The sequence below is a fragment of the Pistacia vera genome, unplaced genomic scaffold, assembly GCF_008641045.1.
Source record: "Pistacia vera cultivar Batoury unplaced genomic scaffold, PisVer_v2 Contig1193, whole genome shotgun sequence".
NCBI lineage: Eukaryota > Viridiplantae > Streptophyta > Magnoliopsida > Sapindales > Anacardiaceae > Pistacia > Pistacia vera.
The window spans coordinates 35,408-50,688 of record NW_022195241.1 but is presented as its reverse complement, the minus strand read 5'-3'; the positions used below and the strand labels follow the sequence as shown (position 1 = coordinate 50,688).

At 35.0% G+C, this 15,281-nt stretch overlaps 2 protein-coding genes and 1 long non-coding RNA gene across 7 annotated transcripts; 2 read left to right on the top strand and 1 right to left on the bottom strand.

Annotated features, from left to right (window-relative positions):
- Window positions 1–3,015: 3,015 nt before the first annotated feature.
- Window positions 3,016–5,477, bottom strand: LOC116111831. Of its 2 annotated transcripts, none has more exons than XR_004125124.1 (3): window positions 5,341–5,477; window positions 4,309–4,395; window positions 3,016–3,875 (listed from the first exon to the last, which is right to left on the bottom strand). It is a non-coding gene; the product is annotated as an uncharacterized LOC116111831 (long non-coding RNA). The 2 variants fall into 2 exon arrangements; XR_004125119.1 differs by having other exon boundaries at window positions 5,330–5,464.
- A 299-nt stretch (window positions 5,478–5,776) lies between these two features.
- On the top strand, window positions 5,777–10,981 carry LOC116111790 (protein root UVB sensitive 5). The gene is made up of 15 exons (XM_031397945.1): window positions 5,777–6,067; window positions 6,180–6,239; window positions 6,731–6,882; window positions 7,157–7,257; window positions 7,932–7,990; window positions 8,093–8,139; window positions 8,217–8,295; window positions 8,390–8,462; window positions 8,978–9,067; window positions 9,234–9,293; window positions 9,392–9,505; window positions 9,680–9,740; window positions 9,837–9,955; window positions 10,224–10,316; window positions 10,398–10,981. The coding sequence occupies exons 1-15, from the start codon at window positions 5,919–5,921 to the stop codon at window positions 10,620–10,622; spliced, it is 1,482 nt and encodes a 493-aa protein (XP_031253805.1). The 5' UTR covers window positions 5,777–5,918; the 3' UTR covers window positions 10,623–10,981.
- A 34-nt stretch (window positions 10,982–11,015) lies between these two features.
- On the top strand, window positions 11,016–13,658 carry LOC116111801 (dehydrodolichyl diphosphate synthase 2-like). Of its 4 annotated transcripts, XM_031397973.1 has the most exons (5): window positions 11,016–11,594; window positions 11,690–11,757; window positions 12,422–12,711; window positions 12,814–12,869; window positions 13,389–13,658. In XM_031397973.1, the coding sequence occupies exons 1-4, from the start codon at window positions 11,103–11,105 to the stop codon at window positions 12,858–12,860; spliced, it is 897 nt and encodes a 298-aa protein (XP_031253833.1). In that variant the 5' UTR covers window positions 11,016–11,102; the 3' UTR covers window positions 12,861–12,869; window positions 13,389–13,658. The 4 variants fall into 4 exon arrangements, with proteins under 4 accessions (XP_031253833.1, XP_031253825.1, XP_031253819.1 ...); XM_031397965.1 differs by having other exon boundaries at window positions 12,814–13,658; XM_031397959.1 differs by having other exon boundaries at window positions 12,422–12,869.
- Window positions 13,659–15,281: the final 1,623 nt, after the last annotated feature.

Below are 15,281 nucleotides of genomic sequence, written 5' to 3'. Positions count from 1 at the left end.
TTGAAATATTTTATATTATAGAAATAATAATAAAAAATTTATGTCATTTCTAAACCCGAAACAACAGAGTATTTGCACCTGATAACCACAATAACATCTCTGGTCATCGCTTGATCTTAATGTTTCAAAAATTAGGGATGTGTAAACTGGTTAACTGGACCAAACTGGTCAATTTTCGGTGAATCAGAAAATTGGTTCAAGCAGAAATCCAACCGAAACCAAATCAATTTACTGCTTAAACCGGTTTTAAACCGAATAGATAACTAGTTTAAAAAATCGGTTAATTGGTTTTTAATAAAAAATTTAAATTTCTAATTTTCTTTATTTCATCACCAGTTAATTTCTGCTGCCTGCTGTTTATTTCATTTTCTGGTACTCAACATATATCACTGGTATGCTATACTATTTTCAAAGATTGAATTTTAGCAATAAAAAGTCTATAAAATAAAATAATAAGAAGACCGCTCAAACTTGACTTAAGACGACTCTGTTTTCTGCAGCCTGATAGTTTTTGAAGAACAAATGATTGTAAAATTCAGTTGTTAATTTATGAGCTACAAGATTTTGTTCTTGAAGAAGAAGAAAAACTCTCTATGCGATCTTACAGCACACTGCAGGCAAGAATCAGAAAACTGCAATCTTCCACCATATACCTGACTGTGATTATGCGGCCAAGGTATCAGACTTAAGTTGCTGGAATGGACTAACACAATTGCAGCAAAGAATGGATCAGCTTCAAGATCAAGAACCCTCATCCAATAATTAATTTTGTCAACAAAATTCATCTCAGCAGTAATAGAAACACTGCAAACAGAAAAGCTTAAGGGACACTGTCTGCATTTCCCAGTTACCAAACTTGAAACTAAACATCACAGGGCATTGTCAGTTGAATCATCATTCAATGTGTTTTGTAACAAGAACCAGTAAACTCAGGAATCATTATTCTGTTATGAAGATTTAAGGAAATTTTTTTTTTTTTTTTTCAGAAAGGTAATATTCATGACCAAATGGAATGAAAAGTGAATTCTTTGCTCTCAAGCATTCTGGAAAGTCATTTTCCAGATATCAGCCTAGTTCATATAAGCTCTACATATCATCCACAAGCATGTTGCCAAATGCAAACTCTGTAGCAGTTACAGTTACAACCAAGTAGAACTAGCATGTCATCATATCTCAATTAATCCAGCTTTTCTTCTCAAACAGAACATAAACAAACAAAACTATTAACAGAATCAGAATAAACTTGCAGAAGCATATATATAAGCTTACTTCAAAGAAACAAAAGGATTCACATAAAAACAAACATAGTAACCAAGATATAACCCATCTACAAAGAGCAAACCATGCACAAAAGACCTGACCCACATCATACTCTGATATAATGAAGAAAATGTAGATACAAAGATGAAGTTAAAGAAGAGAATTCACTGTCATTTGTGCTGAAACAACGCTTCATTGACAACCACCAAATAAAAAACAAACCAGTTCAAGGAGAATCGCATAGTTTCTTCTTTTTCATTATTATAAAGTCAACCAAAGCATTTTAATGTTTCTTAAAACAAAATACATATCAACAAATAACTTATTACTCAATCCTGATTTACAATTTTTTTTTTTTTTTTAAGTTTTTCCATCAAATCAAGCAATTAGAAAATAGAGACAAATTAAATTATATAAAGTCAAAGAAAATATACCTATCTATCGGAATGCCCTTCATCATCCATACAGCACAAGTATTTCCATTCCAAAGACAGAAATTCTATAAAATGTTGGACAAGCTGTTATATAAATAATGGTGCAAAATATAGTTAACAAATCCAACAAGACATAATAGATATTGAAAGTAAAGAAAAAATTTTACCCGACTCAATTTTTGATAATTCATCCAAGCTCTCCTCAATGATGATGGCTCACGTGTAGTCCGAATCCAATCTCGTGTACAAATAAGAGCTTCCACCTCTATGAGTAAGGGAGCTACGAAATGGATCTAATACATGACCTCCCGTACTAAAGCTGACTCAGATGCAAAGTAGAAACAGGCATAGCCAATAGATCTCTGGCTATCCAAGAGAGAACTTGATATCTTGTTGAATTTATCTTCCACATTTCAAGATATCAAACGTTTTGTCTTTGTTAACTTCACAATCGCTCTAAATATTTATCTAACTCTGATTTGTGCTGAAAAGCTTGCTTTTTAGCCCTTGTTTTTAACATAGCCCCATAAAGTCTCCAGGATCAAGATTTGCATCATGAACATCAATCTCACTTCGCAACCTGAATCTCACTGACTGTGCACTAGGATCCACCTTCAGCAAACTGTATTGCTCAAATAAAGACAACAAAGTTGCCTTAACTTTTGTCTTCAACTTAGCATTAACGACATCATAGGACTCATCATTACCCAATCATCACATATTCTAACTTGTGCAGGATCTAGTACCGCTGCAACAAATAACATTACGTTGATATTATCAACATTTACCAATATTTATCATGTTTTCCCTTCATCCTTTCAGCCATACTACGTAAGCCAAGATCATCACTTTACACCATGTTGAAATCTCAACCATGCCATATATCTCTCGCATGTAGCATTACCAGTAACATAAAGAGAACCAGACAACGTAGAGTACATCATAAAAACTTTCAAAAAAGGTAACAAGTACGAACATTTCCCAATCACCTCCGCTAGGCAAACCCTTGACTTGTCCCCACTAGTAAGCCGTCCCTATACTCACTATCTTTATTTCCAACAAGTCAAACGCTTTTTGAAATTTTAAAGCCACATCCACATTAAGTAAGTAGAGTTCCACCTTGTTTCTACATCAAGAACCAAATGATTTTTATTTTCAATTTTTTCTTCTCCACACATTCTTAAACTTTTGTAACCTTGATGGAGAAGACCCACATACCCACTGCAGAACGAATTCTAATATGGAGTCATCCATATCTTTTAACACCTCCTTTACACATTAAACTCAATTATGTGCACAACATCTCATGTGAAAACACCATCCAAGACACTTCCCTTCCAACTGCTAATCGAGTCAAGATAGCTTATTCCAACATCATTAGAACTTGCATTATCTACAGTGACGTGAAAACATTAGAAATACCCCAATAAAGCAAACAACTCTCAACTGCTTGCCAATTATTAACCTTTATACTTGTAACTGGGCAAAAGTTTAATCTTTTTCTGTAGTTGCCAATCATCATCAAGAAGTGAGCCCTAGACACATATAATGAGGTTTTGACAACTTGTCCATGTATCAATGTGAGAAAACTCTTTGAGAAAACTTACTAAAAAACTTCTTCAACTTTTGACTCTCTTCAATATAAATTTAAAACAATCATAGCCACAGTTTTACGGAGGGTACTTTAAACGGGGTTGTACCACCTCATCAAATGCGGAACCCCTCACGCTCAACAAAACTAAAGGGTAACTCATCGATAATGACCATTTTAGCTACAGCCAATTGAAGCACTTTTGATCGAATTTCCATGACAATAGTGAAGATTGTACATGGTTGGAATACTGCTTGATTGGTCACGTAAATGTGTTGAAAAACTAAGGTCTTTTCTCTCTTGTCCACCACATTCAAAGGATATTTTTACATCTACTTAAGTGATTACATAGACAACTAGTATCTCTCCTACTCGGACAAGCAAGAATAGTCCCACAATAATTACATGAAGCAGTCACATCATCCCATTCTCACAATCATTTTTAGTGAAGTGATCCCACATTTCAGAAGTATTCTTATTTATTAGTAAAACTCACAGTTTGGGATGTAGATACTGGTGGTGCCATGAAATTATTTGGAGTTGAGTTGCACTTGTCGGTGTCGGACTGGAGTGCCACCGATGGAGGACATCTAAATATCATTAAAAAAAAATGCATTAAATAACATTTTTAAAGTATAGCAAATTAATAAATATGTTTAATATTATTATCATTCAAATGTAACAATCATCTATTGATAAAAAAAACAAATTATCCAAATATACAACCAATTAAATGATTAATATTATCAACAATTTCTTTAACTTTCCATGAGAGCATCACTTATTTTTATGATACAAACAAAACTCCCTTCCACATTTAAAATCAAATCGGGTTGTCCTTAAAGTTTATAACAGGTTTTAGGTTATAAGTATTTAGCTCAAAGTTTTCTAATAGCAATAGCCAATACTAATGCCCAAAATCTCAAACACTTTGGCTCAATATTTCCAACTCATGTAGCTTTACAAGCTTAAAATGTCATATTGCAGTATACTTAGAGTCAATATTTCACACCAAATGCTCACCGTTAGTTAAACTGAGGTAAAGGTGATATGTTCAGGTGGACCGGTTGCGCTTTATAAACGCTGAAGGAGAAAATCCCTTGGTCCGGGCTGCAAAATGTAACCAAACAAATTTTAAATGCATGATAGAATATCTGCAAGCAGGAAAAACAAGCTGATCACAACTCCAAACTCAAAAAATCGTCAGCACAGTAGCCAATATATCAAAAGTTTCATAACCCACAACCAGTTTTAAAAAGTAAACACATCGACCAGGATACCACATTGCACCTCAATTACAGCTAAATCATTTAACCCCCCCCCCCCCCCCCCAAAAAAAAAAGAACTAACTACACTCTGACAAAAGAGAAGCTGTTGATCAAGTGGACTACATGTTAAAGCTAAAAGTGTCCATAAGAGCTTGCACTGCTGTCAAATAGAAGCTTACCATAAGTTCCCCATCAAGCTCAGAATGATTGATATATTGTCGAATCTAAAGCATAGTCCCAAGTTAATCTTGTAAATCACCACTAGGTTCACAATTGAGACACGAAATGATTTAAAACTGCCTTGCAAACATGGTTCCCACTTTCCACTATGTAGGTTGCACTATTAAAACACCAATATAAAGAAATTCGAAGCAATTTTTTTGAGATATTCAGCCGCCCAATCTTTATCCATCAGAAATCTTAAATCCTCACCCAAAAATATATATATATATATCTGCATGAGATATTAATTCATATAACCAGAAAAAGAAATTGAAATTCTTGTATTGCACTCTCAGCAGGTCTAAACATAGCAACAAAAGCTGAAATATTCACCCAATTTTTTATATTAAAAAAAAATTCTTATCTAAACTTAACAACCAAAAGAATACGAAACTTATTGAATTCACCAATTAAAACCCAGAAAATAAAAATAAAGTATTTGATAATAAACTTTGCTAAGTACTGTATTCTCATCAGTATATAAACTTTGAAGACATGGAAGAGAGATTTTGAAGAGAAAATTGGAAAAGAGAGAGAGAGAGAGAGAGAGAGACATGTCTTTTACATTGCTGAATCGGCGGACGGCGGTTGCTGGCTAAGCTGGACACGTGAGCTTGGCAGATCGGCGGCAGTGACTGTTGAGGGTGAGCTGCGGAATTTGTGAAGAAGCTGAAGACTGAAGAAGTGAAAAGCGCCGCGGACTCCGACGGACCAGCGGGCGGCGGTGACTGGTTGTGAAGAGCGGCGGAATCTGTGAAGAGTGAAGACTTCTGATGCGGAGGAGTGGCTGAGTGCGGAGTTAGGCACAAAGAATGGCAACTATAAAACTTCGGGTTAGGGTTTTAGCCTTTTAGGTTTACACTAAATTTAGATTTCGGATTTTTTTAAACATCGGTTTTTAAAACCGGTTTCGGTTAACCGGTTTCTAAAATTTAGATTTAGGATTTTCCCTCCCCCGTCATAAATCAATGAACATAAGATAACCGCTTAAGCCGAAAACAAGCCGCCATCGGTTAGTGAACCGGTTCAAGCAAAGATTATACAGACGTTCATTTGGTTGCTGAAGATAGAATCGAAGTGAAACGCACCTTGCTTTGCTTCGCTCACTCTCTGTTTTTGTTTCAGCAACTCATTTCGCTTAAAATGTCTTACGCTCTGCAACTCTCAGTCCCTGCACGTACTTTTGAGTCTTCAAATAGTAATAGAAAGAGAGCAAGAGCATGTCATTCGTTTCAACCCAATATTCCAGAGCAACCCAATATTCCAGAGCAAGAAGAAGCTGACACTGGAAGGTACTCTATTTCCTTTCTATCATCCGTTTGCTTTCTTTGATTATTGAATTGTTGATAGTGAATTATATATTTCTTGTGATATTTTTTTTCTTAAAGCGTTGAATTGTTACAGAGTTCAAGACCAATCGCATGTGATTTTGGTTGAGAGATACGGCAACGGGAGTGCCAAAAGGTCGCTACTTAATTCATTCCTTATTATTTTTTTTTTCTTATTTTTCTTAAAAAAGTAGTATCTTTCTAAATTACTTCTAAAGATACTGTTAGAAGCGTACATTTCTTTTTCTTTTTCTTTTTTGAATTCAGACCTCGATTCCTGGCCGGAGGACATTGTTAAACTCTCTCTAAGCTAAATTTCTTAGAGAGAGTTGATAGGAGTTTACAAATTTTTTCTTTTAGTCAATTCCTTCAGCAGGATATAAGGACTCGTCAGTAGGGTATTGTAAGTGGCCAGATTTTAATCCATCTCTGGGAATAATTCAAGGAAGTTCTGCACTTAATGGAAAATTTAAAATTGTTTAGTGTCTTAAGTGATAGGAGAAATTCTTTACCAGTTTTTTCTGAAGATGGACTTATAGTTAGGTATTTTGTAATCTATAGTTTGTAAACTTATTGATTGAACCCAGGGTTAGGCTTTGAGATGTTTTCTTGATTATTTATAAACAGGTTCATCTTAGATGATGAATGGCAAGTGCAAACCTTGCTTGTGGAACATGATTCTGCTGATAATAGATTGCAAGGCTCACATTTCTCTGACATGACTTTGTCCTTCCTTCCTAATGTTGTGAAGGATTTCATTTTACCTGCTGGCTTCCCAGGTGACTATCATTGACTTTCAATTTTTATCTTTTATTCTTAGCTTTGCACATTAATATTTTGAACTACTTTTCTCATTTTCCAGATAATGATACTGTCAATAACTATGAAATTATGGATACTTTTATAGAGTAGAACCAGATCTAGGGTTCAGTTTATAGTGACCCAGGAGTCATAGAATTTGGTTATCATATGTGAGCACAAAAAAACAGTCTTGATATGATATTTTTAGCTCTATGCAGTTAGACTTTCTGACTTTCTTCCCTTCTGATGTAGGATCGGTTTCAGATGATTACCTGCAGTACATGTTGCTACAGTTTCCTACCAATGTTACTGCATGGGTTTGTCACACATTAGTCACATCAAGTCTCCTAAAGGCATGTTGATTTAACTCATGCCATTGACTTTGCTTCGGTATGTGCATTAGAAATTTAGATACTTTATACCGTTAATTTGGTCAATTTGTTGAGAAGTGAGAACTAGAAGATCTTATTGCACATTTACTTTGATGAAATTATTTTTCTAACAGATTTTTTAAATAGCTCAGGCATCAGGATATTATTTAGCACAGGTTCTTGATTGGATGCATGTAATTGTAGGAAGAGTTTCTGATAGGAACCTACTCCAATAACTAAACAATTGGGTTGGGCCATGAGTCTTTCATGGGCTTAGGTAGAACTCTCCTTGGAAAACCGGCTTGTCAAGGAAGAGTGTCCAAGCCCTTATAACCCACATGCCCACCCTTTTCCTTTCTAATGTGGGATCTTAACAGTTTCCTTTCGAACTTTTCAGGAATTACTGATATTGTTCTATGGTGTTATGTAATATTAAGAGCTGTGTGGTAGTTTCAAATCTAAATAAAAGGATTCAAGTTTTGCCTGCTATATCTTGTTGATATTGTTTATTAATTTACCTGAGTTAGTGTAAGACCCATCACAATGCAATCTGCCCTTTATGAATTTCTTCTGCTGATCCTTCTAGATTTTTAAGTGCATTCTACTGAAGAGCTTTGAAAAGAATAATGATGCTAATGATTACTACAATACTTCAGGCCGTAGGCATTGATTCTTTCTCAGGAACTACTGCTGCTGTTTCTGCTGCTACTATCAAGTAAATTCCATTTTCATTAACTCTATATATAAAATCATGTGGGATATCTAGTTTTATATTGGATTAAGCTGTAAGTTTTTAGTTTTATGATTGATTCTGAAGATGGGTGTCAAAGGATGGCATTGGAGCTGTTGGGCGCTTATTCATTGGTATGTTCATTGTGAAATTAGCTAAAGGAATGAAAAGTTGTGTAGAATTTTTTTACTAATTGTTGCCATCTTTCCAGGTGGGCGCTTTGGAAATCTTTTTGATGATGACCCAAAACAATGGCGCATGTATGCAGACTTCATTGGCAGTGCTGGAAGGTCTGTGTAACAAGCTTTTGAAATTTAAACCAAGTGATGTTATTTTAATTTAAAAATAACCTGAATTCATGAAATTTTTTAATCCATCATGCAGCATCTTTGATCTAACTACTCAAGTTTATCCTGCCTATTTCCTGCCTTTGGCATCTCTAGGAAATCTTGCCAAGGTATTCTGCTGAGAAGAGCTTTTATTTGTACTGTTTATATTTATGTTTTAAAATTTACAACTATTGTCATGTACCCTGTTATCCACTTCCTACATTTGCTTTACTCCATCATGCACTAATAGATTATGAAGAGTCATTCCCTCAAGAACATTTTTTTTAAAGGTTTACACAGCTGCAATATGTGGTGGATCTAAGTCAGATATATACCATGCCTAGAGCCTCTATTCCATGGAACAGAAATGTGATTGCTGAAAGAGCCACGCAATACTTGTTGTCAGTTAGTTACTTTTGTTTTTAATGGAGAAAAATATAAAATTTCGAAGAAAAAATTTTGAAGAATTGAAGAGGGAGCAAGAGAAATAGGGAATGTGCCAACATACTAGAATCTTTGTTTTTCTGGCTGTCTCCAGTTCTCATCTTTGGTTTTGTCCAATATCAAATCAAGATTTCAATTGCCAACTTATAAGATGTTTTCATATTCTATTACTTTGCTCATGATTGAAAATCTTAAACAGGCTGTAGCAAGAGGACTGAAAGATCCTTCGTTCCGTGTGATTCAAAACCATTTTGCAATTTCAGGAAATCTGGGAGAGGTAGCAGCAAAGGTATACTTTTTATATGTATATACTTTTAACTTGCTGTTTCTTACTAATTAATTTAGCTTTTTAGATAGTGAACCTTCTCTCATGTTCATATATTTTTGCGTAATATTTTTTGCAATTTTTCTTCTCAATTTTCATAAAATCGGGATGCATATTGGAGATATTTCAGGAGGAAGTTTGGGAAGTATCTGCTCAGCTGCTTGGTCTTGCTTTGGGCATACTGATCCTGGTATGTTATATAGCCTCCCTGTAGTAGATGTCAATTAATGGTGACAATTATACTCTTGGTTTGTGTATGAAATTTGAAAAGTAATATCATCAATGCAGGATACACCTGGTCTTGTAAGATTCTATCCAGTATTGGCATTGACATGGACAAGCATGCGGCTTCTGCACCTTTGGTTACGTTATCAGTCACTTTCAGTTCTACGATTTAACTCAGTAAGAATGTTAATACTTTCAGTTACCTTTTACTAAAATGTGAATTGGTGCTTAAGTTGGAGACCACTCTGTCAGGAGAGTAGACAGAATTTATTTTTGATATCTCCTATGTAATAATATTGTTTTAAAATTTCTTGGTGGATTTATTTATTATGTTTTACAATTTTTTGACAGATAAATCTCAAGCGTGCTCGTATAGTGGTAAAATCACATGTTTTATACTCAACTGTTCCAGGTGAAATTGATATTCTTGTTCATTTTGGAATTTAAAATAGTTCTCTGTCACAGACTTGCAACAATGACGAATGTTTTTTAATTTTTTTTTTTTCAGGATTTGATGATTGTAATAAGGAAGAAAATATTTTATTATGGGAAAAATTCATGAAGCCGCGAATAATTTTTGGTGTTCCCTTGGACGAGATGGTTGGTGGTGAGAATTCTGTTTTCAAGGTATTTCCTCACTTCCTACTGTGATATTACATTTAAATGCTTAATTAAGTCATCCAGAGCTTCAATGCTGTATTCCCCAGAATTTGCAACATTCACAATTTTATTAAGGCCCGACTTTTTTTTTTTTTTTTTCAATTTTTGAAACTTTTCTTAACTGTGATATATTAACTTTAGTATTCAATACCTGTAACATTTGCAAAATCAAATCTTAATCTCTTTCGACTTTTTATAAGTCACAATTATTGTTTGTTACTTTTCTTTTGAGCAGTTGAAGACACTTCTGAGAATATATTCAAAGGAGAAATATATTCTAATTGTGAACCAACTAGGAAGAGATTTTGAGGTCTTTGTATCATTCAAGGTATGTGCTCGAAATTTCTTCGCAGCACTTAACGCAGTTATTTATTCTTGAGTTTAAGTAAATTTAGAAATTTCCCTGCAGGTGGAAGCTACTAGTATGTCAGTTTTGCGAAGTGTGTGGCAGACATATTGGCTATATGAAAAGTTGGAAAGCTCAGGTAATCTCTTTGACCAGCTTTCACAGAGCTTATCGGAGATGGAAGGAAGGTTTGAGGATTTCATACAGCAGTTAGAGAAAGCTGGATGGGATACTCATCAAATAAATCTGAAAGTCCCCAAGGAAATCTCCATAGATGAATCGAGTTAATGATCAAAATCAGCAATCGGATTTGTATTTATCCTGAGCTCCTGCCTGCAGAATTCCTGCTGTCAACCAAACTGTACTTGATAGTTTCATTCCAAAACAATGAAGCTAAGTATGCTGGTCAATGAAAGAACTCTTCAATTAAAATGCCGCTTCGTTTTGGATCGTGTAACGCCTCTAATCGAGTTTATGATGATGAGATTCAGCGAACATGAACGCATTAAATTTTGGGTTGTTAAATTTCTTCTTTTTCATGCAATAGAAATTATATGCTTAAAGCTACTTGAAATGTAAATTGCAGCCTAGTATTTGAATCTTTTCCAACGGAGTGAATTACTCGGTGCTAGTTAAATTACATAAGATCTTTGTCATACGACACCGTTTGGTTCCTTGAAACGCCGTCTGGCGGCAAATTTCTTAAATAGCATATAAGTAAAGTGAACAGTTGAAAATGCAGTCAACGACTCTCGGTGTCAGTTGTCAATGGTAAAAACCCTAACTATGGTTTTCTCTCTGCGTTTCTCGTCTCTCTCTCTTCCTCCACACAGCACCATAACACTTTATACAGTACCGCACGTGCCAAACCACAGATTAAGATCGACCTCAAACTTGTCACCTCCTTCTTCAACGCTCCTCATTAAACACTCTCTATGTCCCTGTGCCGCCCCCAAACAGCAACAACATTTACTCGTCCCCGAGGAAGAAGAAGAAGAAGAATTGAAATGTATTAATGAAGCTCCATCGTTAGAGAATGATTCGCTGCCTCCGGGCATACGGAGGGAGTGTATGCCGAGACACGTGGCGGTGATCATGGATGGGAACCGACGGTGGGCCCGCTTGAGAGACCTACCTGTGGGGTCAGGTTATGAGGCCGGTGTCAAGTCCCTTAAAACGCTTATTGAACTCTGTTGCAAATGGGGAATTCGTGTTCTAACTGTTTTCGCTTTCTCTACTGATAATTGGTTTCGTCCTAATGTCTGTTTTTACCTCTTTTTTTTTTTTTTTTTAATTAATTAATATCTCATTTAAAATGAATTCATTGTCATTTAGATTTTGTGCATCTTTTACAGGTGGAAGTTGAGTTTTTGATGAGCTTGTTTGAAGGGGGAGTGAAGGATGAAATGGGGAGCTCTTTGAGGTAAACTTTACGAAACTATAATTATTATTTAGTATTCAAAGCTTTTAAATTGAAACTAAAAGCTGATATCTATCTGCTAGAATGGTTAGAAATTTTGGTGGCATAAATTAGATTTTCTAATTGTTGTTGATGCTTTCGCAAGACTCCATCTTAAATTTGTGCAAATGTAGATTCTGAGAATAGATTTTAGATAATAATTTGGGCATCAGCTTTTATTCATATCATAAGTTAAACTGTTACATAATCGTTTTTCAGATGTATGTTATAGCTGGAATTCTTAATGCACATTATCTAATCCTTAGACTTTGTTCAATTCTTTCTTACCATGAAGTAGCTGTCAGCTTATGTGTTATCGACGAGGTAAAAGAAATGTCCTGGTGTTTTTGTCAGGCTTAAACCTTCTCTTTTATGAAAGATTACTTGGTAATCTGCTCTGGGCTGTCACTTTTGCTGGGAATAGGAAGCTTCTATATGCCCTGTTCCAAAATTCAAGATTATTCTTTATGATTATTTTATTGTTTTTAGCAGCATCATAACTTTTAAATCATATTGTCCTAAAATTGTGCAAATGAAGGTATCTTCCACTATTGAGTTTTTGGCTGCCTTTAAGAAGAGGTCATTGGAGGTAATACATAATTCCAAATTTTTTGTTGGCTTATATCAGGGAGAACATCCGAATATCTGTAATTGGAGATATCTCTAAGCTCCCAAAGTCCTTAGAAGAATTAATAATCAATGTGGAGGAGAGTACTAAGAACAATTCCCAATTCCAACTTATTGTAGCAGTTAGCTATAGTGGGCGGTATGACCTTGTTCAAGCTTGCCAAAGGATAGCTATGAAGGTCAAGGATGGTATTATTGAACTTAATGATGTCAACGAGTCTTTAATTGAACAGGAGCTGGAAACAAACTGTACTGACTTTCCCTACCCTGATCTACTTATACGAACCAGTGGTGAGCTTAGAATTAGTAACTTCATGTTATGGCAGTTAGCCTATACCGAATTATTCTTTACACAATCACTGTGGCCTGATTTTGGAGAAGCTGACTTTTTAGAGGCATTGCAATCCTTCCAGCAAAGGTGGAGACGCTATGGTGAATGAAACTTTTCGGTACTTGCATATATCTGTTGAGTCTTTATCATTTCATTGAAAAAACGTCAAAGAACCTACCAACTCAGGAAAGCAACTTTGAAGGAAAACTTGCTAGGAGCTTAATGTTGAAGTGAATTTTGATATCTGGAAGGGTTTAATTTAGCATGTAGATTTTTGTAGTTCATTGTTTCAGTGATCTGCCAGGAAGACACATCTGGGTTGTGGGTAGCAGTTTAAGACACTACTTGAAGAATTCGTCTACAAGGTTTTAACTGCTCCAAGACCGTTTACAACGCAGTTAAAAAAATCTGGGTGAATGCTACAAGGAATTTCTGGGCGAGCAAGGAGTGCCCATTGGCATGCTTGAATTGTGGGAAAATCTATTTATGAAAAAAAAAAAAAAAGTGGTTGGACTTGGAGATGTAACTCTATAATAGACTTAGGAAAACTTCTTGATCATGATTTTTAAGGTCTCTTGTGGGACTTGTACATGTATATTGCTGAACCAATTCCTGAAGGCCTACCAATCTTTTTCAGAATGTTGGCATCAAATTGAATTGTGCAAGAAAGAAGTAGAAGAAGGTTGAATCTGTTCTGGCAATGGCAAATACTCCAAGCTTTTATCTTTTATCCTTGGCACAATCAGGTATTAAATTGGTGTTTTGTTGTGTATGTGGCTGAAATTTTTATTAGTAGAAATTAAATCCTGTAAGCAAAAGGTTGCTTCTCACACTACAAATATTGTGCTCGGATAGAATACTTCATATTCTGGCATCCTTAATTAGAGTTTAACAGGTCATTGTCTTATTCAATTAGCATGAGTATTACCTTCTTAATCTAACTTTTAATTTATTTATAGATCAAGAAACTTTTGATTTAATAATTAGAGTTGAAACTTTCTTAAAACTGATTACTTAATTATCAGATAATTATTACTTAATTGTCATAGATGGGTTGGTTATTTTAATGATCTGGTTATAATATATAATAATAAATTGTATTAATATAATATAATTAATTAATGGAATAGTAATGAGATTGTGACTGGAAATATACCCTATAATGACTGATGACAGTTTTCGTATGAGTTTTGTCAATATCAATTTCAACTTAATTTTGATTAACTTCACTCATCCATATTTAGAGCAAACGACATGTTCCCGCCACCCAAAGATTAGCGAAATGGCAAGTTTTTATCCTTGGTTTCATATGTTCTCAACCTTAAAGTAACACTATTAGTCATTGTGGATTTTGATACAAATGCAAAGGGTGCTATAATGTTATTACCAAATTATCCTTCCATCTTCTTCTTCTTCATCTCCCTTTCCTCATTTCCAACCACTCAACAGTTGCTAGTGCCACCACCACCTAGCCATTGCCACCACCAATTCCTTTACCCCTTAGCTTGTCTGACTAGTTTCATAGCCAAATTTGCCCTATTTTTCTGTGAATTTCTCGATCGCATAGTCCACAACCTAGGACTGATTTGGATTGTTCCTATCTCTGTTGGCTTTCCCAGACCCCACCATTGGCATCCCTACCCTTCATTGACCAAGACCCCTAAGGTTCCTGCTTGGCTCGTCAAATCGATCGTCAGCTACTGTTACGTTAGGGTTTTGGATTTCTCAGTTGAATTTCAAGCGATTTTGGCAACCAAAACTCTTCTTGCCGCCATCCTTGGCATCAGTGGCACCTCCTCTTCAAAACCCCAATAACCCCACATCCTGACAACTCGTCGATCGACATCCATGACAACACTGCCTACTGTTGTGTTTGGGTTGTTTTTCTTAATTGTTTTGGCTCTGATTTCATTGGATTTTGGTTTGATTTGAATTGAAGCGATAGTCGCATAGGTGTGTTTGGGTCATCAGTTGTGATTCTGATCGAATGAGATATGGGATTTGGAATGATCGTTTTACCTTTTAATAGTTACATTCAACAATTTTATACTACTTTAAGGGTGGGAATTTGAAATATACGAAACCAGGTGAAAACTTGTCATTTTGCTGATCATTGGGTGGGAACATGGCGTTTGCCCTCCATATTTATTATAATAATGGCCGAACCAACCGTCAATTCTTTCAGCATTAATTTTGATTATCAAAATTACACTTTCTTTTATTAACTTTTAATTCACCGGTTGTACCAAATATCTATTTAATTATATTTACAAATGTCTCCTTGAATCTTCCATAAAATAATTATTTTCTAGAATATGTAGTTAAATCTTTTTCATATAATAAATGTCCTTTTATATTCTCCAGACCATTCGGACTTCTTTCAATTGAAATTGCACAGCAAACGTGATCGATGATTATTTAGTCATTTAATGCAAAATTTTAGTTTCATTATGAGCCGCACATGTACAATATTTTCATACATCATTTCTTATATTATATAATGTAACAAAACATGATTGAGTAGATTTAT

What these genes read in the sequence shown, in the direction of transcription:
- LOC116111790 (XM_031397945.1), top strand. Translation starts at nt 5,919, where the DNA reads ATGTCTTACGCTCTGCAACTCTCAGTCCCTGCACGTACTTTTGAGTCT. An exon ending in CTCTAGGAAATCTTGCCAAG is followed by an intron (nt 8,463 to 8,977) that starts GTATTCTGCTGA and finishes AATCTTAAACAG; the next exon opens with GCTGTAGCAAGAGGACTGAA. An exon ending in CTTTGGGCATACTGATCCTG is followed by an intron (nt 9,294 to 9,391) that starts GTATGTTATATA and finishes TCATCAATGCAG; the next exon opens with GATACACCTGGTCTTGTAAG.
- LOC116111801 (XM_031397959.1), top strand. Translation starts at nt 11,103, where the DNA reads ATGGTAAAAACCCTAACTATGGTTTTCTCTCTGCGTTTCTCGTCTCTC. An exon ending in ATAATTGGTTTCGTCCTAAT is followed by an intron (nt 11,595 to 11,689) that starts GTCTGTTTTTAC and finishes CATCTTTTACAG; the next exon opens with GTGGAAGTTGAGTTTTTGAT. An exon ending in GAAATGGGGAGCTCTTTGAG is followed by an intron (nt 11,758 to 12,421) that starts GTAAACTTTACG and finishes GGCTTATATCAG; the next exon opens with GGAGAACATCCGAATATCTG.